The sequence below is a fragment of the Festucalex cinctus genome, chromosome 8, assembly GCF_051991245.1.
Source record: "Festucalex cinctus isolate MCC-2025b chromosome 8, RoL_Fcin_1.0, whole genome shotgun sequence".
In the NCBI taxonomy this organism is placed as follows: Eukaryota; Metazoa; Chordata; class Actinopteri; order Syngnathiformes; family Syngnathidae; genus Festucalex; species Festucalex cinctus.
In genome coordinates, this window is record NC_135418.1 from 5,798,312 (window position 1) to 5,822,221 (window position 23,910).

Sequence of the window (23,910 nt, forward strand, 5' to 3'; positions counted from 1 at the left end):
AGAACACACAGTTATGTTATGTTTTATAGACATGTGGACCATCTCAAAGGGGGCGAGGAGGGGGCGAGAGAGACGACGAGGAAGAGAACGCGGTGCCTCGTAACGTACAATTATGTCATCATGGAAAAATAATTCCATTCGAGCATGCATGTGAATGGCTCAAAACATACCTTTGCTTGGAATATGTGGTATTTAGATTACATCGTTTGCTGATATGTTTAGTATATCGTGCAAAAATAATGGTGTTAACTGAACGACACATCTGCAACTCAGACTCGTAATTCCCCCCGTGTCTTGTTGCTACTAACCACTCAGAAAAGTGCTGCTTACAAAAACATTTGAAACCCTTTACTCAGATATCGATTTGTCACCATGTTGAACAATTTTACCTAATAAATATCACTAAGCAACTTAATTAGTTTTGATTGAAGATACAACAGCTTCCTTGTACTTCGATGTGCAGGAATTTACATGGCTTTCACAAATAGTCTTGCTCATGTAATAATGTACTTCATTGGCTCAGTGACTTTCAGTTCATTGTTTGGTACCTCATCTGACATACAATTGTTACCTTCTTGCAGAGACTCGTACAGGAAATGACCATGGAGGAACATGAAGATATCCAAGTCCAGCTGATAGACTGACACCAAGAAATACTTTTTGACACATCAGCACCACCATGATTTCCTGTACCTGGATCCCACATCAGCACCACCATGATTTCCTGTACCTGGATCCCACATCAGCACCACCATGATTTCCTGTACCTGGATCCCAGACTGCAGCACCTTGGTGGACTTGTAGCAAATAAGTGACACTTTCCCAGATCCTTGAGGACAATACAAAGGTTTTTTACCTGGCATATAATTAGTCCATGTCTGACACTTGTTGTAGTTTGTATAACTTGTATATTGTTGTTGTGTGTTAATTTGTACATTTTGAATAACTAAAAAAATACTATTTCCTTTGGCGTCAACATGCAGTGTTCATTGGACACCTAACCTAACACTATTTTACATGACCAGAAATGTAAAACATCAAAAGCCTGGAGAATTATTATAAATGCTTGCAATGACAAGGAATTCTTCATTGGCCAATGAATGTAAGGTACAGTACATGAAAATGAATGAATAAAATAAAGTAAAATAAAAGTCTACATGAAATGAACATATTAACTAAAAAAAAAAAAAAATGCTGTTAGAATATAATGAGCTACATGAATTGCAGTTGTTCCAGAATTTTACCAATACGCTGTGCATTTCAAAATATGGAAAATAGACATACAGGTTTGGGCCAAAAGTAGTGTTACAGAGCAGGTATGTGTTGTACACAGCTAAAATATCTGATTAACTCAATACCATGATGTTTTTTTTTTTTTTGTGTGTGTGTGTGTGCTGACATTGCCCCCCATTAACATTGCAACATTCCTCAAACTCTCCCGAACACATAGTATGATCTGTAACACTACTTTTCGCCTACTCTATGATGTTATTGGGGCAAAATTAAGGAAGGCTTGTCCATTGATTGTGTGAACAGACTGCAGTAAAAATGAAGTCACTTCAATGTTTGCTGGTTTTATTAAGTTTGACATGCTCCTTGACTGCACAAGTACATGTTATGGAGTGAGGGCATGTTCCCACCAACGATGATATCATATTCTTCAAAGGCTTGCTGAGGAAAGTGAGGGAGGAGTCACTCCATGGCTTCAGACACCTGGTCAGCAGGTCCTGTGTAAAACAAGTGGTGCTTGTACATGTGACCATTCCGTATTGCTTCACACAAAAAGTTCATGTAGTGTGCAATGCCGTCCATATGTAAATGACATACCAAGACGTCGGCTGACTTCAGTTTGTTGCAGCTCAGATATGGTAGGTGGAGATACTGGTGGTACAACACCGAAGCCTTCTGGGGTCCTCCATTCAAGTGTCCTCATTCGGGGCATTCCAATATGGCTGCTGACTCTCCCCTTGATATTTTTTTTTCTTGCAGGTCGGTGATGTATTTAAACGGTGCATGAATGCTTGTATACATCAGAATATGGTTCTGGAACTCCTCAAGTTTGGCTGTTGATCTAGTGTGACACAAACAAAAACACAATTATAAAATAAAATAGAATAATTGATGATACTACTATATGTCACCAACTTTCCAACAAAGCCCCCAAAATAGAGGTAAGATCTTTAGTTTTTGGGCCCAAAACATTGTATTAGCTAGATAAAAGTAACTTGACTGCATACTGCATAGAATATGCAAAGGCTGCTTGCTTGTCGAATTTCCGTGGAAAACGTGGCAGCCTGTAAATTCTTGTGCACCCAATTACACAATGGACCAGTACACACTTGAGTGAGAGAGTTCAGACTCTAGCAGTGCTTACGGTACAGCCAGCATTTAAGTCCAGAAAGTTATTCCCTGCCGAAAATTAATTTCGAGAACCCTATTTTCACCAACCACAACGAAAATAATTTTCAACTCCTCCACTAATACAGTATGCTTTAGATTCTCTATTGAAGTTATGGGCAAATATACCTCCGAAATCACAGTTACATTACATTACACAATAACTTGCGCATTTACTCTAAATATAACGTGCCAGCGGGAATCTTTTTTTTTTTTCAAAGCAAGTAGCTACATAACGAAATCGTTCGAGTGGTGCGGAGTTGCTAATCAACAGATACAGTGATCGTAAAACAAAGGTACGAACATCGTATTAATTAGTACGGAGTATACTTTTTCTCTCGCTCTCAAAACGTAAACACAAATGTACTCTTACTTACCGGTCAAGTAGAAAGCAGTCGAAGGCACCGGCACGTCCCAAACCTAGTCTGTTCCTCATTTCTCTCCATCTGGCAAATGCGGCTACAATATAAACTCTTGTTTTGTCGCGCTGAAATAAAATAAATTCCCAAAGTAAGTGTGATGCTTGATAATGCTCTCTTCGGGGACCGGAAACTCTTCTTCTTCGTGGACATGCGGTCGCCATACAAACCGGAAGTGCGTTCCAAAAACGCGTTAAGAAATGGAGCGCTGAAATTTGTCTTTGACGGCACCCGTAGCAGAAAGATGGCGGCGAAACATGGCGGACACTAGCAGGCGAGGCGCGGACATGTAAGATAATTTGCGATTTCTAGACTAACCGTTATATTTTTAAAAAGTACGTTTATGCGATACAACATATCTTTTTACATACTACTAACACAAACAATTGTTTTTTTTTTTCGAATGATTTATTATTTCACCACTAGATGCCACTGTATAATACTGAGTGTACCTTTAAGCTTGGTTTACACGTAAAATCGGGCTGTTTTCGTCCCGATATTGCCCCTTCAAGGACGTCAAATGCCCGACAATCTTTTGTCTTATAAGATTATTTTATAAGATTATCTTTATATGTGAGATGTGTTAAGAGTGGATTTGTCCCGATAATTGGGTCCAAAACCAGTCGGGGCCGACAATCTTAATTAATCCACATGTTCAATATTTACGACAACAATTTTAACGTCGGCTGGGACGCCGAGGTGTGTATAATCACGCGAGAGGTCTCTCACGGGAGACTGGAATCTTGACCAGTGTTGAGATGATAATCTTTATGTTTGTGAGGGAGCTGTGATGAGATTATCTGCGCACCTTACACACAATACAACCAAAGCTGTTAAATGCCCAATTTTTAATCTTTATGTGTGGCATCTGACAAAGATAAAAAATCTTTTCAGATTTGAAAAATCCTTGTATGTGTACCAGGCTTTAGTGATATGGGCATTGATGGATCAGGAGTTCACCAGACCGAGCAGTTAATGTATTAAAAAACACATAAAATATTTATTATTATTTACTATTAGCTACAAATTTACTATTATCTACATATCGGGACAATTTAGGACATAAAGTACATCTTCCATGGAAATCACCCTACAATGGTCGCATCAGATTATGGTTGGTCGCACTACATAATATATAATCTGTTGGGGGAAAAAAAATGCATATTATTTTTTTTTCTTTTTTGAGGTCATACCACACAATGTCCCAATATTACCAACTACTAAACTTTTTTTTTTTTTACATACTTTGAGAGAGCATAAACCTGATAGCCGCTCTTGACTCTCTTGTGGATTATACAAACTCATGTCTTTAAATGTATCTCAAAATAAAAGTCCCAAATTGGTTATTTCTCTTTGGTCGCACCACATGATAATTCATAAAATGGGCATCATCGGACAAACGTATCCATCAGTGACCCATATACAAGCAGTATTCAGAGCAAATTTGCCCATGATGTCGTTTCTAAGTATGGAGGAGGATTGTAAAATTCAGATTGCATTATAAATTGCACTAATTAAGAGCACCTATAAGCACTTGCCTACCCACATTACTTATATTTCATTCATTCACATTTGTATTTCCTGGTTCCCCCCCCCCCCCCCAAGGATTATTTAGTCTGATTATCAAATGACACATTTTGTAATCCGTCACAATCCACTTTCAGTCATATTCCCATGCCTGTCTGGATGTAAAAATATCACATCACTGTCACTCCATCCCCTCCACACTTTTGGAGGCTTTTCTCCAAAACATGTTCAGTTTTGACATCATACAGCGCAGCTACCATTGTGACAGGCAGCCAGCAACATGACAGCGCCATGAAATGGAATATGCTGAATTTCCAGGGAGTGACACTCTGTTGATTAGAGTTCCTAATCATGTATGAAAAGGTCACAGAGGAGTCGGAGTGAAGTGCACACACGTTTCCCCGAAGAGACGTGTGAGTGACAGCCCTCCTAAATCTCCTTTTAAGCTTATTTTAAGTTTACACTATGCATAGCGGTGCTGTTATTGCATTTGGAGCATCTGCATGAGCGCACTTGTGGGGTATGACAGGCAAACTGAGTGGGGAAGCGTGAAGCTATTCCTTAAATATTATCTGCTTGTGCAAAAAATAAATGAATAATACCCATTTCATTTTGTCTCTAACACTGTATAAACATCTGTATCCAACTTGCTGGGCTTCAATCTTATATAAGTTCCTCAAGCTGTCTGTGGTTCGAGAAAAAACACCAATCCTCAAGGGCCTGTGGATGTGTCATCCCAGAAGAAATGCACCTGTGCACCTGTTGTGCAAGTTTTAAAATAGCAATAGCAGCATGACATCTTAGAACATATAAATTAGTTTTTCAAATACACAGTATCTCAGGGAGACATTTTTCTAATATCTTAATTTAAAAACTGCCGCACATCCTTTGAGTAATAAGCAAAGCTATTCATCAAGTGGATTAAAGTATCACAGTCATCAGTTTTACAACCTTAAAAAAAAAACAAAAAAACTGTGAAGTTTTGATGTAATAGATGCATGAATGTCTAATTCTTTGGTATGCAACAAGAGAGTAGATAAAGCACTGTAATCATCGAATCGGTGAGGATTCATGTTCCCTCGCATGTCCCACTGTACTTAATGCTAACATAATGATGACTAATGAGATTTTGTCTTTAATCTTAACTTTTGTCACATTATTTTTTATTATGCATGCTTTTGACCACAGCAACCACTTCAATATAAACATGTTAAAAAAAGTAAGCGACCTATCACCAACAACTCCTACAACCGATTTGTGCAAACCTACCACTGGCTCATTTCATTTTAATGAGGGATGACACAATTCACAAAATTTTTCATGGCTCACTCACACATTTTCAGAAAGGGGCTGTTAATTGAGGATTTAGTTGTTTAATTTCACACTTCATGGGTGGGAAGGCACACCAGAGAGCATGGACTATTTGTAAAGCAATCAAAAACTCAATAATATCATAATTAAAGTCTGTTTTCAATTTTAAAAACTTAGAGAAATTGTGCTGGCATAATTAAATTATTCTATGAATTACAATACGATTCCACACAGGTAGATAATGTATATAATAATGTATTATAAAACATATTAAACCAAGGCTAAAAAAATTTTTTTTGAGGAGCGCCTTCGCTAATCAATGGCGTCATTTGAGAAGCAACTGTGTAATTTTGAGGATCAGTTTATTTGCGGCTGACCTGAAACAAAAGTTTAATTAAGCAATAGAAATGTGACAATATAATGGAGGAGTTTAGGGATTTCATTCATGAATATTTCCAGGTTAGATGGGAAATCTCGCAAAACCTCTAGAGGTTGAACTTGACTTCAAAGTAAACAAACATGGCACACCAGTGGCAATACTTGGTTTGTTTGTTTGTTTGTTTTTGTAGAAAAGGTGACATAAAAAGAAAAAGTGTTGTTTAAAGTTGTGTAAATAGTGCAAGCAGTGGCAATCCAACATGTTGAATATCCCTGATAGCACGGTATTGCAAAAACATGCAATATCTGATACAGATGTTGAATATAGCTATATTGCTATTATTGCGGTATGTAACATCTAAAGAAATGGCAATTTATTATCTAACAAAAGAATTACATTGTTTTCATACAACAAAACAAGCAAGCTCAATGTATTCTCAGTTAATTAATTGTAATTACCCTAGATAATGTTCAACTATTGGATGGTGATGCACATTTAATTTTGCGTCTGACTGTTCAAATTCAGATAAAATTATTTTTTTCTGCTGAAGTTAAAAAAAAAAAAAAAAAAAAAAAAAAAAAAATTCCAGTGAGTCCTTCCGTCACATAGACCGCATACCTCTCTTGACTAAATTTATTTAAATGAGGATACTGGGAATCTGCTGTGTTCCCTCCCACAACGGCATAAAGACCCTCTTCTAGTGTAGCTATAGTCTAGCAAAATATCAAAAGAAAGAAAATCCACCCATGTGCACATTTACACTGCGCTTTTTAAACATATTCATACATCTGTGAACTGGTAAATGAAATATTTCATCAAGGCTACAGTGTGGGGCTCTCATTAATTTGAAGTGAAATTCTCAACGTCCAGCTCTAGAATTTAACTGAAAAAACTGGGCAAATGCAAATATTGTCATCTATAAAAGGTGTTTCAATCTCAGTGCTGATTCAAATCAGGATTGTCTGGACTTAGTGCAGCTCTGTACTTCACTTTGTGCAAATGCAGTTATATTTGTAACGGCCTAATACTTCATATCAATTGGGTTTGGGTTTTCAAGATAGAGTGCAGTTATATTTAATGTTGTGGTGTCTGGTTCATACAGTAGCAGTCTGATTTCCCCTCTGGTTGTCACAGTGGATCAGTGGCAACAAAGTGTGAGTCTGTCTGGCTCTCTCTTTCGAGGGCCTTAATGGGCAGCAAATGTGACTTTACTTTGACTCACGTTGAGGACGTAATGCCTCTGACCTCTATTTTACAATGCTCAGAGACCTTTGAGGAACACTCAAGACTGAAATCACTTTCCTTTCTTTGTGAATGTCATCTCTATTTTTGCCGCTACCTGAGGCTTAATAAACACGGTACAAGCGCACCCTGTCCAGCCTTGTAAAGGAGACAGTTGACCAGAGGAGTTTGCGAGCACAGAGCAGATATGACAATGTTGTACTGTACTTGGTTACACAATGAAGCTTTTAAGCCCATCTCCAGAGGAAGTGGAATGTCTTGGCTTCTTTCGTCTGTATTAATTTGAGGTTTTCCCTTTCACTTCAGAAATGGGTTAGCCCATTCATTTGATCAATGCCATGTAGCTCATGAAAGCATAAGCCTGTGATATATTATGTGCCAGTTTGTACATGCATTGGGTTGTTCTTCTAATTGTTATTATAATTGTGTTGAGGCAATTAACAATATTTGAATGTTAATCAGCAGAAATGTGCATTACCAAGCTATAATGTTATTAGTATCAATTGAATGGAATAACCAAATAAAAGCTCTTCAAGATCATAGACCTCCGCCAAGACTTTTTTAAATAGGCAACATTATGACAAGGAACTGAAAAATGAGGTTAAGTTTCAGCAAGCTCCAAAAACTTTTTTTTTCCACGTAATAAAATAGCACATAAATGCAAAAAAAACAGATCTGATGAGAATTTACATACTGTGTTTACATACAGTAGATAACAGCATTCAAACATATCAGATTCAATTTCCCATCTTTAATTGAAATAATGGTTGATATTGCTTTATATAGATTCTTCTGGATAAAACTTGGTATGACCTGTTATGCAATCACATCTGTATCTTTTAAGGACGTTAAAAACGTGATTTAAGGACGTTAAAAGGGCCAGCTATACACCTGGTCCTCCAGTGGTGGCCACCTTGATGTATCACTTTTACACTGTAAAGTAGGTGTGAGTTAAGTTACATCTTGTTCAGGGTCTGATTATTCAAGTGAGCCTTCTCTCGTGGAGTTGCTTCTCATTATACGAAACAAGTTTTATTCACTGGGATTTTGTGTTGAGGACATAATTCTTTTGACCTCAATTTTCTAATATAAAAACCTCTAAGGAGCACTCAAGACTGAAATCACTCATTTACTATTCGACTAGTGCTTTGTGAATATTATCACCATACTTGCTTCTACCTGAGTGTCTGAAAACACAAGACATTACATTCTGTCCGGTCTTCTTTGGCTCTGCAATTTGACAAATCAGTGGGAGATGCATTGAGTAAGGGGAGAGTTTGATTGCCCACCTTGTTCATGCTCTGAATATTCAGGAGGCTTCTCTTTTGAAGTTGGTCCTTTTGAGATAGGTGTTTTTTGTTCCATAGGTACTTGTGTAAAGTGGGCTTAGTTTCAGATTGAAGGACCCATCAAAGCTCTTTGGCGACCACACTAATCACTGACGCATCAGTGAGCTTCAATTACAATTTTAAAAGCATTTAATAACATAGGACATACATTGGATTTAAAATGTCTACAGAACTGTGCAAATGCCAGGTTTTCGTGATATTAAAAAAACAAAACAAAACAACAAAACGATATAAATTGATACCATTGTCGACCATTAAATAATAAAAGATCATCACCTCCAAATCCGAGACCATGGTCCTCAGTCGGAAAAGGGTGGCGTGTCTTCTCCGGGTCCTGCCCCAAGTGGAGAAGTTCAAGTATCTTGGTGTCTTGTTCACGTGTGAGTGCAGGATGGACCGAGAGATTGACAGGCGGATCGGTGCAGCGTCTGGAGTGATTCGGACTCTGTATGGGTCCGTTGTGGTGAAGAAAGAGCTGAGCCAAAAGGCGAAGCTCTCGATTTACCGGTCGATCTACGTTCCAACCCTCACCTATGGTCAGGAGCTGTGGGTCGTGACCGAAATAACAAGATCCCGGATACAAGCGGCCGAATTGAATTTCCTCCGCAGGGTGTCCGGGCTCTCCCTTAGAGATACGGTGAGAAGCTCGGTCATCCGGGAGGGTCTCAGAGTTGATCCGCTGCTCCTCCGTGTGGAGAGGAACCAGCTGGCTCGGGCATCTGGTTCGGATGCCTCCTGGACGCCTCCCTGGTGAGGTGTTCCGGGCATGTCCCACCGGCAGGAGGCCCCAGGGACGACCCAGGACACGCTGGAGAAACTATGTCTCTCGGCTGGCCTGGGAGCGCCTTGGAATCCCGCCGGAGGAGCTGGTTGAAGTGGCTGGGGAGAGGGAAGTCTGGGTTTCCCTCCTAAAGCTTCTGCCCCCGCGACCCGACCTCGGATAAGCGGTAGTAAATGGATGGATGGATGTCGACCATTAATATGATAAGGATGCAAAAAATGTACTGCAAAGCACAATTCATGGGTTTCAAAAATGAAATGAATGTTCAATAGGGTTCCTAAAGCTCCAACGAATGATGGTCAAAAGAAATCGTTACCTCGAAGCTTGTTTCCGACTTCCTGAATCACACGGCTTCTAAATGGTGTTCTGGAGCTTGTATCGTTCTATCATGTGACTGATGACATTCAAAACTTCAGGACGCTTTAGTGGCTGTCGTGAGCAGTCAAAAGCAACGTTTGAGATCATTTGAGTGCAAATATGTATGTCGTCCAGCTTTTAAATACAAAAAAAAAGAATGAAAAATTAACTGAATCAAGTTTATGTTTGAGATATCTTGTTTTTCTCTTTGCGGTACACTGACGTACATGTTGTGCCATGTATTCATTTGGGAGCAAGGACAGGTGCAACCTTAGTCCAACACACTGGAGAGAAAAACATCCACACATCCTTCCTTCATGTGTCTTTCATCCCAATGGACATCTGCATCATCATCACTCTTGCGTTATTCTGTTCATGCACTACAGCCAAACCATAATCCCTAGGCCCAAATAATGAGGATCAGCATCTTACCTGTACAATGGGTGAACCCTTTTGCTGCCTGAGGTGTTATCATGCTGCAATAAATGGTCACTCATATGGGAGATGACGAAGGAAAAGGGCACCGGCATTGCTTGTGTAATTGCTATCGCAGTGAAAAGAAGTAAGGTTTTATTAAGCTCTGCAGTGTAAATAGCTGTCGATTACACATGTCACATAAGTGTGTGGCAGCAGATTGCATGTTATTATTAACGTTTGATGATGATTCATGACAACCCATTGAGGGAAAATGTCATCTAGATTTTATAACTAATTCCCCGTGAATACATACATTATATACTCTGTTTATCATCATTATCATATTGTTGTCTTCAGGTAACAAGTCGAAATTCAAACAAACAAACAAAAAGAGAGAGAGAAGTGAAATTATACTGTTTATATTAGTGCTGTCAAACGATTAAAATTTTTAATCTGATTAATCACACTTTTTAATTTTGATTAATCACAATTAATCAGCTAAATTACTTGCGTATTTGCGTAATATGAAATAAATACAAAATACGTAATATTTTGACATTAATGCATTTTATTATCTGAATGTCATTTGCAAACATTGATTAAATGCATGTACGCAATTGCATGCATGCGTGTATTGCTAAAAACGTAACAGCATCATATCAATTGGCTGCAATTCAGAAATTATTAATTAATTAAACGCAAATTACTTTTGTCTTATCTAAAGTCCTGTAGGAGTGTGTTTTAAAGCGAAATTTACCAGCGAGCACACCAACTGAAGTCACCCCGCTCATTTTGGAACAACAGGTGTAGGAAATGCCGTGCATTGACCTAATCACTGACCTGCGCAGCCTTCAATGTAACCATCTGCGGTTACGTTCAAGGTTTAAGTGCGGTCAGAAAAAATAGTGTGATTAATCTGCGTTATTTTGTGATTAATGCGACAATTTTCTGTGATTAATTAATCTATTAACTCTTTAACTTTGACAGCCCTAGTTTAAATTTTCAAACTCCGTCTTTTTTTTTTTCAAATGTGCAGAAAAATATATAAAAATAATAATAATAATAATAATAATATAATAATAATAATAATAAGTTATTAATTTAATTAATTTAATCATTTTAAAAAGTCAGTCATTAATTATTATTATTTTTACTGCGTGCCATGTGAAACAGTAATTTAGTGCATTGGAGCGATATTTGTTTCTGATTTGTGTCCTCTTAAAATATAATCACCAGATCTGCTGTGCGTCTCATGGAGACCTAATGATGCAGAAAACTGCATTAACTTAATGCATTCTGATGAAAAACATGATGCAGTATGCGCAAATCATTCACAAGATGTTGAATATAGAATGACAGTGGGTAAGCGTGTCGGGATCACAAATCAAAGTCATGTAAATAAGAAAGCCATTAAGCACAGTTATTGCTGACAAATTCATGTTGATAAATGATAATCATCTATGAGGATTCATTGTTGTTGTTTGCAACCATTTTGTTCATGTTCTTACACAAAGAAGTGCGACAACTTCAAGTAACTTAACTCAACTCAAGTTAGAAAGCGCTTTAAAAACAGGCATTGCTGTATACAAAGTGCTGTACATAAACAAACATCAGTTTTGCAGTAAACAAGAACAAAGTAAACATTTTGAAGTGCAAATACAGTTTTACATTTTACATTTTATATCAGTAAATAAAAAAGAAGTAGTGAATAAAGAGATAAATAAATACATAAATAAGTAGACTAAACATCAAACTCATACACAGCAGGAACAAGTCTCATGGTGCGCCAAAAGCCAAAGAATACAGATGTGTTTTAAGACGTGTTTTAAAAGAGGATAAGAGGGGGACTGCCTAATATTTAGTGGTAGGTCGTTCCAAAGGGAGGGACCAGCAACAGCAAAGCCTCGATCTCCTCTAAGCCTCTGCTTAGCCCTCGGTACCTCCAATTGAGTCTGGTCTGCTGACCTGAGGCACCGGGCAGGTGTGTAGGGGTGCAAGAGCTCGGCCAGATGAGGTGGGGCAAGACCATTGAGAGATTTGAAAACAAATAGAAGAATCTTAAAGTGGATTCTAAATTTCACGGGCAGCCAGTGAAGAGAGGCCAGAATAGAGGTTATGTGTTCCCTCTTACGGGCACCAGTAAGGAGACGAGCAGCAGCAGTTTGGACAAGCTGAAGACGCTGCAGGGAGGACTTGCTGATCCCAAAATAAAGTGCATTACCGTAATGTTTATTTTATACATAAAGTAGAAGAGAAACAAAAATTAAATCTCAGTCTGCTTCTTCAGAAATATGACACATCTTGGCCCTTAGTTCATTTTTAGACCCCCCCAAGAATTTACAATTTAAATAAATAAATAAATAATAAATAAATAAATAAATAAATAAATAACATAAGAAGCATCCGTGAAGTCAGCTTGTCATATATATAGTATAGCAAATCTTGATTTGAATACAGTGATTTTCCTTGCTGTGCTTGGTTTGTCACCCTGACGCAACCTGGATGCCTGAAAAGACACCCAAATGGTGCTGGGCCTTCATTAATGTCACATAAACCAGGAAGCTTTCATATTACGTGGCATTTCACTGTGCTAGAGAAGCAAAGGGGTGTAGTTGCCAGGGCGACAGCTGTTGGTGAAGATCAGGGGACATCTGCATTTCACAAAGTTTTTTTTTTTTTGCAAGTACAACGTAGCCTAGTAACAGGTACACATACAGAACCTTGAAACAAATAGCAACATATACTGTATACAAATTGAAGATGAAACAGAGCCAAATGCCACAACCTTTATTAATCTGTTAGAGGCATTTGAATTTTCACAGCATGTCCGAGGATCAACTCACAATAAACGGCACACTCAACCTATCATCGCCAAAGAACTTCACATCACGACAATCCATATCATGAATGTAATGTTTCTGTTCGTTGCTAAATGTCCAATGAATTATAATACAGTTCAGAATTTTCAAAGAACTCTGAATGAGTTGTCGTTGGCCACAATGTCTACAGCGGGTGGGCCTGTGGAAAGCACCATCACAAAATAATATCATTTGTAAAATTGCACCTGTTAAAACTAATCATGTGGAGAAACAAAAGGCTCCCTGGAGAAATTATGTGGCTGTCAGACAGTTAAAGCTAAAGTGCCGCCAGGCAGAGAGACAACGTAGAAAAACAAAAATTAAGTTTCACAATGACATTTATAAAGAAAAACTGAATGAATATAACCAAGCAATTCAATAGGTTAGACAGTCATTGGTCTCTGAAATCACAAATGAAAATATTCATGATATAGTACCATTAGTATACAATACATCATATATAACCCATTAGAAATGTCGCATGAAAAATGTTAGCAATTTGCCTAATTCTTCAATAAATCACTTCCATCTACAGTATGCCATGACATCTAAGAACGAATCTGTCCTGTAAGAACTTGACTTGTGTCGTGGCAGACTTTGATTGCTTAGATCTAACAGAACTTGAAGACATTATTTGGCTAGCTCGGGTCCTCCACGTGCTGCTTCCCTTCTTCTGAACTTTTTTTTTTTTTTTTTTTAACTACATAGCACTGTAGGTCTTAGATGTCATTATTGGGTCTCTTCAGGCAGGTACATTTCCCACATGCGACTGTCTTCAAACCACTCTTTGAAAAAAAATCATTTCCATCCAAGTGCCACTGCCAATTACAGGCCCAACTCCAACTTACCATTCCGCAGCAAAATAATTTCAGAAAAAGATTTACATTCAGCTAAACAACACAAAAACTCAAAATGCCCTTCTAGATATATATTGTTCTTGTTGTAACGATAATTGGGTCGTCTTTTGGACGAATTAATAATCTGGATGTTACAGAGGTAAATTATATTTACCTCGATAACCTCCAGGGGCACCACGTTGGTTTTGCTTTGGGTTAACAGGAGCAAACAATGACCAAAATCCTTCCTTCATCAGTCATTTATAATCTAAAGTTGCCACACTCGATATTCAGTGGTTCGTTGTACTAACAAAATAATAATAATCCACTCGGAAACACAGATAACTTAGGCGGAATAGAGTTAATAAAACGTACATTTATTCACGATTGCTACACTACAGAATCAAAACACTGCCTATCTAACTATTCTACCGTCAGAAGAAAAGAAATAAAATAAAGCTAATGAAAATAAGGAAGAAATGCGAATGAATAAGGAAACAGGGAAAAGAGAAATTTGACCTGCCAGATCTGTGATATGTTTCAAACGTAAGTTGCACGCAGTGGTATCGATTTGGGGAACGTGGACTTACGAGAATAGGTGTTGCGTCGAAGCGAACAGAAACGGGCGGTCTTTTGGAAGGGGGAAAAATAGTCAATGTTGGTTGAAAAAGGCAAGAAAATCAAAAAAAGGGGCTATTCCACAGGTGAGCAAGGAAGCCACTCGGGGGCTGACGTAGTTGCGCGGCTCGTCCCTTGATTGGTCGGCGACTCGGCGAGGTTGATTCTCCGGCAAGGTTGGTTCTGCCGGACAGCTGTCCGACTCCAGGTGTTGGAGCTCGGTCCGCTACGCGCCTGCGTACGGGGAAGGCCAGCCGTTGGAGGTGAGCTAGCACCGCGGCGGGGCGCCACCGAATAGCAGGTGAGGTGCTGGGCGGCTTAGGTGCAACAACCTTGAGTCCGGCGGTACGTAGCAAGTGTACCCCGGGGCCGCTGAGCTCGCCGCTGGCGGGCAATCACCGATGAAAAAAAACAAAACAAGGAAAAAAAAAAAAAGAGTAAAAGAGTCTTTGGGGTCAGCGTTGTAGTTTGCACCTGCTTTGGCGTGGCGTGGAGCGAGTATTCTGCTCTCGTGGCAACGGTTGCTGCCAGGGACAAAGGGGCCACGTGTTTAGCAAGTTTCTTGGACCAAAGAGTTCGAGCAGGATGGGAAACTTGCAGATAGAGAGCGATCGGAAGATGATGTTTGAGGAGCGAAGTTGGAAGAGAGAGAGAGCGAGGGGGTCCCCTCGTCTTTTTAAAGTCTATGGGCGGGGCTTCAGTAAGGGGGTGGCACACCCTTTCTGTTCGCTCACGCAGACTTAAAAAAAAAATTATTAAAAGGATTAATAATTTGGCATTAAATTTGGTCAGTCTGGCAAATCAGTTTCCCCACACAACCCGTTCGTAATTAATGCATCATAAACCAACTTGTGAGGTAATTTCTACTTGAGCCTAATCTGACTGAACTGAAAGATATTGATTACCTTCCATTCCTTATGGAGTACAAATGAAATAGGACGTTCATACACACAAAGATATAACATGAATCATTCGTAGTTCAGTTATTTGTCAAGAATTATCATGGTATAAATGTGTAAAAATGCGGTTGCTTGTATGAATTGTCACTAAGGTTAGTTCCAAGTTTCACCACTTGACGGTGCTGTTGCTCCATCTAGACGTTCCAGGAGTGCCCCCAGGGGAGGGGTGACGCCAGGGAGTCCCCCCTGGTTGATAAGAAACTTCATAAACTTTCCTTTGATCAGTCGTTTGTATATTCCAATTCATTGAAGGCGTTTCTCGGGCTCCGAGAAGACGGGCTTGAATATACTCCTTCGGCAGACGCATAAATTCCTTTGTCATCTGGTCAGCGGCTTCAAAAGAGCTTTGTTGGTGGTTGGGTGACCAACCTGCAGAGCTAACCAAGCTTAGACCCTGTCTGGGCAGTGGAATATTTATGCAACTGCAGAGAATTTGCTTTAGAAGAAGCAAACTTAAAAAAAAAAAATAGAGGGTTGCCTGGGCCATAGGCCATAGTTGTTACATTGTTTTCGCCCTTACCAATGTCACCATGGTATAAAAACATCATTCTTTATTTTACAGGGGTAAATGACCTTAAAAACACACATACCTGACCTCAGTGCCCCATTTGACATGTATGATCTTAAAATCTTACTGGGTATCCTTAAATGATGGTCGGCATAACTGATCAAGTTTTGAAATTCTTCAGAACTTACTTAAATGGACAGGCACTATTTTGTATCTATTGAGGATTTTTCATCCCACAGTAAATGTGAGCTAGATCCAGATATAGTGAAATGTCAAAGTGTGACAACATAAAACTTCAACAGTGTGCCAAGATTTGACCCTTGAGTCACCCCACACTCTGTGTGTAGTGAGCTGTTGTCATGTAACCATACCATTTTGAAAATGCGTGTTGAATTACAAACTTATTTCACCATTTATTTATTTATAGTAAAGTGCATTACAAATATTATTATTATTATTATTATTATTATTATTATTATTATTATTATTATTATTATTATTATCATTGTTGTTATTGTTATTATTGTGACTAATGTTTATACTGTATTCTGTTATTGACACTGCATCATCCAGATCATCTTCCTTATATTAACAGATCTGGAATTCTCTTGGATTTTCAACGAGTATCCATCGTTTGTGAAGCAGGATACTCGTCGCTTCATCTCGCAGGAGACTGGGAATCTCTATATCGCTAAAGTAGAGCCCTCTGACGTTGGCAACTACACTTGTGTCATTACCCACCCTGTCACAAAGACTCGAGTCCAGGGCCCACTCACCCCACTTGTGCTCCGTAATGATGGTAAGATGCACTTGCAAAACACACTCTGACACTTGTACATGCAGGTACACTTTCTGATATCTTGTTCATTTTATGTGGTTTGGTAAACACATTAATGGATGTTATATAGGTATCATCACATTGTTAGATTGTATTGATGGGCTTTGCACATAGTTTCCCGTGCTGACAAAAGCGTCTCAGGGGCATATTCACGAAGAATGCACTGCGTCCGGTAATAGCACGAAATATTGCACCACAACTGCACCCACAGTCTGCACCCAGTTACCCACCTATTCACTAAGGATATTGCTCTAATCATATACCGGCGCAAACACGCCCACAAAACTGACAGCTTGGAGCAAATTTGCACCTGATTTACCACACATGGCAATGGATTTGCGCCAAGAACATGGTTGTTATAGTAACAGTTGCGAGAAAGATGACATTATCAGAAAGCGAGGTTGGACCGAGAGTAAGAGTTTAAGCGCCATTAAGCTGTACAGAGCAGAGAGAACGACAACGGCGTCATTCATTCATAAAGTACAAATTATTGGTGCGATCGTTTTAAAAAAAATATATTTTCAGATGTTGGCGTGGGCGTACAGTATGCATCTGGCACGTAAGAATGATCGTAAAATGCCTCCCCGCCATTGCCGATCAGCCCGGGTTACGTTATATGTACTAAACTAACACGGAAATATTTCCCCTTCTCTCTCTCTTTCTCTCCTCTCTGCGTGATCGGCCGTGCACGTTGTGCGGCAAATGGCATGCACTGCTGGAGATCGAGGTGCGTCAGGTTAATACATGCTTTCCAAAAACATTTGCGTCACGCAAACGTGGTGTTTCTATTTGTGGGCATATTTTGCGTCAAATGTATGCAAATTACCTCATTTACATACGCGCAAATAACACCGGCGCACCGTGACGCAATCTGTTCGGCAGAGCACTTAGTGACGAATTTCCTCATCTGCGCGTGTTTAATGAATTAGGTGCTCCCTAATTGCTCAATTTTTGCCGGTTAGCACGGTGCAAAGGCGACGCAAACCTTTAGTGAATAGGCCCCTCAGTCTTTTTCGATTTTGTGTTGAATGCGCTGGATCCGGTAATAGCGCAAAATATTGCACCACAACTGCACCCGCAGTCTGCGCCCAGTTACCCACCTATTCACTAGGGATATTGCTCTAATCATATACCGGCGCAAACACGCCCACAAAACTGACAGCTTGGAGCAAATTTGCACCTGATTTATCACACATGGCAATGGATTTGGGCCAAGAACATGGTTGTTATAGTAACAGTTGCGAGAAAGATGACATTATCAGAAAGCGAGGTTGGACCGAGAGTAAGCGTTTATTGCGCCATTTAGCTGTACAGAGCAGAGATGACGACAACGGCGTCATTCATTCATAAGGTACAAATTAATGGTGCAATCGTTTTTTAGAAATATATTTTCAGAGGTTGGCTTGGGCGTACAATATGCATCTGGCACGTAAAAATGATCCTAAAATGCCTCCGAGCCATTGCCGATCAGCCCGGGTTGTTGTCCTAAACCAGTGCTTTTCAATTATTTTCTGCCATGGCCCCCCTAGTAAGAAGAAAACACCCCCCCGCCCCACCCCCATGCGACTATAAATAGTATCATATGTCTATAAAATTGTTATAAGCACACCTCTGCATAAAACTGTATCCGTATTAACGTATAAGAATAAAAAATATGGACCAACTTACAACAAAGAATAGCTTTATTAACTGTAACAGAAAAGACTTAAAGTGCATCTGAAATTCAAAAATAAAATAAAATCCTTAATTAAACTAAAACATTTTTTTGACTGACCATGTCAAACCATATGATATGGAAAAATAAAATGACATAAAATCAATAAATAGTAATGCATTCAAACTGATCACCAACATTAACTCAGGAGCACAATACTAAAAAAAAAAAAAAAAAAAAAAAAAAAAAAAAAAAACCTTTAACCTCCAAAACAAAAATGTAAAATAATTTGTGCTGATTTTTTTTTCTTTTTTTTTTTCTGTGTGCAAAGCGCACATGCTCGGTGCCCCTACACTTCTGAGCAAATGCTCCCTGCGCACCCTCTGCCAAATAATGAGCGCCACTGCCCCCTAATGTAGTGGAGGTGCAATTGCACTTTATTCTAGGGCAGTAAAAAAATCTAAATAAATTTTTTTTAAAAAGCATGTGTCCCGAGGTCAAACGCGCCCCCCTTGATGGAGCCTCGCGCCCCCCTACTTTTACTACTAGTTTTATTAACCAACAGGCACACAACACAACAAAAAAAGTGTGCATTATGGACCATAAAAGTGGTAAAAAATAATTTATTTCCATCCTCAACTGGTCCGTGAAGCATTATGGGATGAGGTCGTCTCCGCCCTCTCGCCAGGGGGAGTGACGTCAGACAAGTTACGTTTTCAGTAGGGGTGGAACAAAAAAACGATTCGACCGAACCATCGTTCGTCAAGGGGAGCTAAACGACCGTATCGGTTGCGAGTGAAGCTTTATGGTTTTCATAACAATAGCAAGAGTTCTGCGCCGTGCTCTACTTGTTTTGTTTACATTTCAGTAGCATCACCATTCAAGCTACTTCCGTGTTTCCGTGCTCGCGACACGGCGCGCGCGCGCGCAACGAGTGACAACATACAAATGGAGACAGTTAGCAGAAGCCGGTGCCGTACATCTCGGTATTTCCCATGGCTATGAGTCCTCTCGGTGCACTTGTATGTCCCGGGCCGGCGTTGGTACTGCGCGCGAGCCAAAAAGAATAACTCCCGTGACGATCCAATGCATGGATTCAAACGACACAGGTATGTCCCACAGCCAACACACCAGCTAAGCTAAAAGCACACTGCAAGTATCTCATTTCTCAGTTTGTGGCTCCCTGTCAATGTCTACAACTAGCATGAGCAGCAGATAGGAGAACTGAGACGTGCCCGCGATTACGACAGCCCAAAAAACTAAATATAAACAGTAGTGATTCTGTGGTCATCATCGTGTCTCAGATTAAAAAAACAAAAAAAGATGTCATACATTAACCAAAAATGAAAGTGATGACAAAAGAAAAAAAAATTGTTAAATACCAAAATTGTTGATTAAAAAGGGAAATGAACTTTTGGAAATATTTTTGCATATATTAAGTGGTTAAAATGTGTTTGATAGATTTATTGTTCCATAAGGTGGCTTCATATTTCTTTTGGCTGGACGGTAGGTTTATTTCATGTCTTAAATTTATGTTTCTGAAATACTTCACAATGTGCAAATATTCTGTTTAATTGTGTTGGTGTCTGTCTAAAGGTTAAATATTTATATTTAACATTAAATTATCAACCTTTTGTTTTCCTGATCCTTATTTTGAAGAGAAAAAACAAACAAACCAAAAAACAATTATAACTGTCAATAACTACTAATAAATATTTAAACTGATACATGTGTACACACTGGAATAGCGGAACAAACAAACAATAGAGGAATTTAGGGGATTTTCATTTTCAACCTGGATAGATTTTTATTTTTTGTTTTATAAAAAGTATTTACGTTACAAGAAGTCAAGAGAGACTGCCTATTTTGTTTTTCATAAAAAAAAACTTTATTTTCATGTTAAAAATGCACTTTCAATAAAGTATTTGGAACTCATTTTTATGTTGAGATGGTGTTATCGGCAGCTGCTGAAAGTAACTAAAAAAGTAACTTTTAATCTAACTTAGTTACTTTTAAAATCAAGTAATCAGTAACGCAACTTAGTTACTTTTAAAACCAAGTAATCAGTAAAGTAACTAAGTTACTTTTTCAAGGTAACTGTGGCAACACTGGTCGCTAGCCCAAACTACTTTTAACAGATGTATATCATCTTTGTCAGACTGTATACAGATCACCGAGCAGAGAAGGGCTCGATGAATGCCCCCTCTTACACCCGTTGACATTAAAGTATTAAGTCAATATTCTTTCCAATGTGGTGGTTACGTTAATAGATTAAGAATAATGATAATAAATAATTTCGTTCAGTGATAGAATATGCGTGTGGTGCTGTACTAATGTTAGTATGAACACTTCCAGTTATTTATGCAGAAACATCCAAATCTAAAGGCTCATTTATCACTAAAGAAAAAGGAATAAATCAATTGGGGATCTGAAGGGGTCACAAAATTGATCAGTTAAAATCAAACTACAAGTCAACATTGAGGAATGTCAAGAAATCCTTAACCTTCATTGGATTTTGTTTGTTGAAAGAGAGAAGTGGTTCTTGGGAATTCAAATTAACATGAAAGGTTACAGTAATAATAATTTCCTTGCTTATTTTAGTATGTCCTTTAACATGTGAATTGGACGCATGAGTTGGCCTTATCAAGGAACTCCAGAGAAAAGGTCATTTTCAGCAAGAAATGCTAATTTTCCTTGTCATAAAAAAATAAATAATAAATGCTTTTTTTCACAGTTCAGTGTCATTTTGACATTTTGATAGGTTTATTCACAGATATTCATATTTCTTATTAAATGTCATTTAACCGAAGATGTAAGATATGAACATTGAATATTACAATAATATCTAATGTCAACTAATATCATATTAATGAATGATTGTCTGCGATTGGCTGGCAACCAATTCAGGGTGTACCCCGCCTATTGCCCATAGGCAGCTGGGATAGGCTCTAACACCCACCACGACCCTTATGAGGAGCAAGCAGTTCAGAAAATGGATGGATGGATGGATAAAAGGTTGTGTTGGTGCTTGAAAGGTGCAAGCAACTCCACTGTTGGGAAATTTCAGGAATTTTACCTTCAAAGATGGACACTCATCCAAAACATTTCCAGTTTCAAGTATCTGAAACCTATGCAATTACCTGGATTCCTGCAATTGCTCAGAGAATGTGATCTGATCCTCATTTAAGTTTTCCATGTTTATACTTAACACAGTAACAAGGATGGAAAAAAAATGTGAACCTTTGGAAGGAATAACTGATTGACCCTCTGGCAGCAATAAAAATTTGTCGATCAGGAGGAATTTTAGCACATTTCTCTTTACAGAACACTTGAAGTTGTGCAATATTTTGGAGATATCTGGTGTGATCATATAATCACACCATACTGTTAGGCTTCAATTGGCAGACAGACGGTCTTAAGTTCTCTTGCCTAGAAAATGGCTCTAAACTTGTACATTCATTTTTCCGTCGATTAATAACCATACTTCTGGATCCTGAGGCAAAGCAGCACTTCCAAAGCCTGATGCCGCCTCCACCATATCTCATAGTTAGGATGAGGTTTTAATGGTGGCGTGCTGTGCCTTATTTTTCAGCACATTGCATTGTGTGTTCCTTCCACTTAACTTTGGATTCCTCTGTCCACACATTAGTTTTCCGGTAGTACTGTGAAGCATCTCTCAACATTTACATATTACAGCGGCAGTTCGTAGAGATTTTGCATGGCAGTTGAATTTGTTGTCCATTTTGCTGCCATAATCACGCTGTTCATCAATTAGAGAGCAAATCCTTGCAGTCATAAAAGTCCAAGCCACGAAATTGCCACCATTACACAGTTTCACTGATGACCTTGTATATTTTGGGCATCTGGATTAGATCCTTTTTCACAAAGCTTTATCCTTTTCATCACTTTGGTAAAGTTCAACATCAGTCTTCTCAGACCACAGAAACATCCCTGTTTTTCTCTCTCTCTCTCTGAGAGATGCTGTTTGTTTTAATAATTAAATAGATACCTTGACCACAATACACACCTGTTCATACTTTCAACATAATTTTGCTGAGATGAAAAATGGAAAATGGGTGGTTACAAACAAAAGGTGATGTCTTCTAAATTGCGCATCCATTTTTGTATCAATGCACGGAAGAACATGTTGCCTTCTCGTCTATCGTTATCAGTTTATGTCAACCCAAATATTTTTACTTTACAGCAAATTAAAGTATTTGGTGTCACCGTTTGAATACTGTCTGAGTGGTGTCTATCCACTTAAGAACTTAGATATCGAAACAATAGTGGCGCCATTCCAAAAAAATGAGGTCATATCCATGATTATGACTAAACACAATCTGGTATTCATCCAGAATCAATGATAAAAGAATAGAATATGCTTTATCACAAATAAGTCAATTACATTGGATGATGTGATCTACAGACAAATCTTGCAATTCTATTTTCCCTTCCTCTTCCTGTTGCCTTGCGTTTTAATTTCATTTTTGGCTAATGCTTTGCTGCAGGCCACACAACAAAAGCCATCCTGATGATACATGGACTTGGTCAGTGAGTTCATTTAACTGCGAAAGGATTTTGGTATGAGACAATCACACTTTTACCTGTCTGCTCGATTGTGCTGGGGTTACATTCCACTCTGAGACATCTGTGATAGGGATCTGAATTAGCTTTCATAGTCACTCAGAGAGCCATCCTGATAGCATGTCTCACCAAATCAACAACACAAAATTGCCTTGTTTCCTCAATTTCTTTGGCTATTTGTGCACCAGGACTTTAAATTACAGCATTCAGGAGGCGGTAGCTTATTGTTATATGCTTGAATGGTAGTAGCTTAAAATATTGGAGCCATATTTGGTTGGGCTATTTTGGAATGAGGAAGACGTTCTGAATCTTGGACTTGAAAGCAGACCACAAAGATTGAACAATTACACAAAGCTTTACTGAACCGAAGGAACCCGTAAAAGTGATACACACAAACACTAACTACTAATGGAATGCAAAGCAATAGTAGTTAAGATGTCTTGCAGAGAGGTCGTTGTCTGTCAACAAGTCAGTGGGTGGAAACTCACTCATTAATATTCCATTCAGTTGTAAGTAGTAATGTAGCTGCACAATTATTATCAATTATTTTTTTTTGCGCCCACCCAGGAATAAGAAAATATTTCACAACCCCCACCCGTCCCAACGCTCCTCCATGACGATGAATAGTAACATTTGTCTATGAACAGCAAATCTGCACATTAGCTCCAGTAATACTGCTTCTGCAGTCTCTGACAATGAATTAGCATTACCACCTACTGGAGTGGATGTGTAATTACATTTTATTATAATACAGGAAAAAAATACAAATAAAATAACATTTGCCTGAGGTCACACCTGGCAATGCACGGTGCTCCCCCCCCCTTAAAAAAAACAACTGCTCTACAGTCACGGGGCCTGTGTTTTTGTTTATGTTTT

At 38.7% G+C, this 23,910-nt stretch overlaps 1 protein-coding gene and 1 long non-coding RNA gene across 4 annotated transcripts in view; one reads left to right on the top strand and one right to left on the bottom strand.

Annotated features, from left to right (window-relative positions):
• Positions 1-23,910, top strand: part of LOC144023490 (contactin-4-like) — a 177,638-nt gene that overhangs the window by 61,877 nt on the left and 91,851 nt on the right. For all 3 annotated transcript variants that reach the window (XM_077529033.1, XM_077529032.1, XM_077529034.1), the window contains exon 6: positions 16,554-16,757. In XM_077529033.1, coding sequence (XP_077385159.1) covers positions 16,554-16,757 — 204 coding nt within the window. The remainder of the gene's footprint in view (positions 1-16,553; positions 16,758-23,910) is intronic.
• On the bottom strand, positions 1,555-3,202 carry LOC144023492 (uncharacterized). The gene is made up of 3 exons (XR_013284560.1): positions 2,775-3,202; positions 1,828-2,071; positions 1,555-1,727 (listed from the first exon to the last, which is right to left on the bottom strand). It is a non-coding gene; the product is annotated as an uncharacterized LOC144023492 (long non-coding RNA).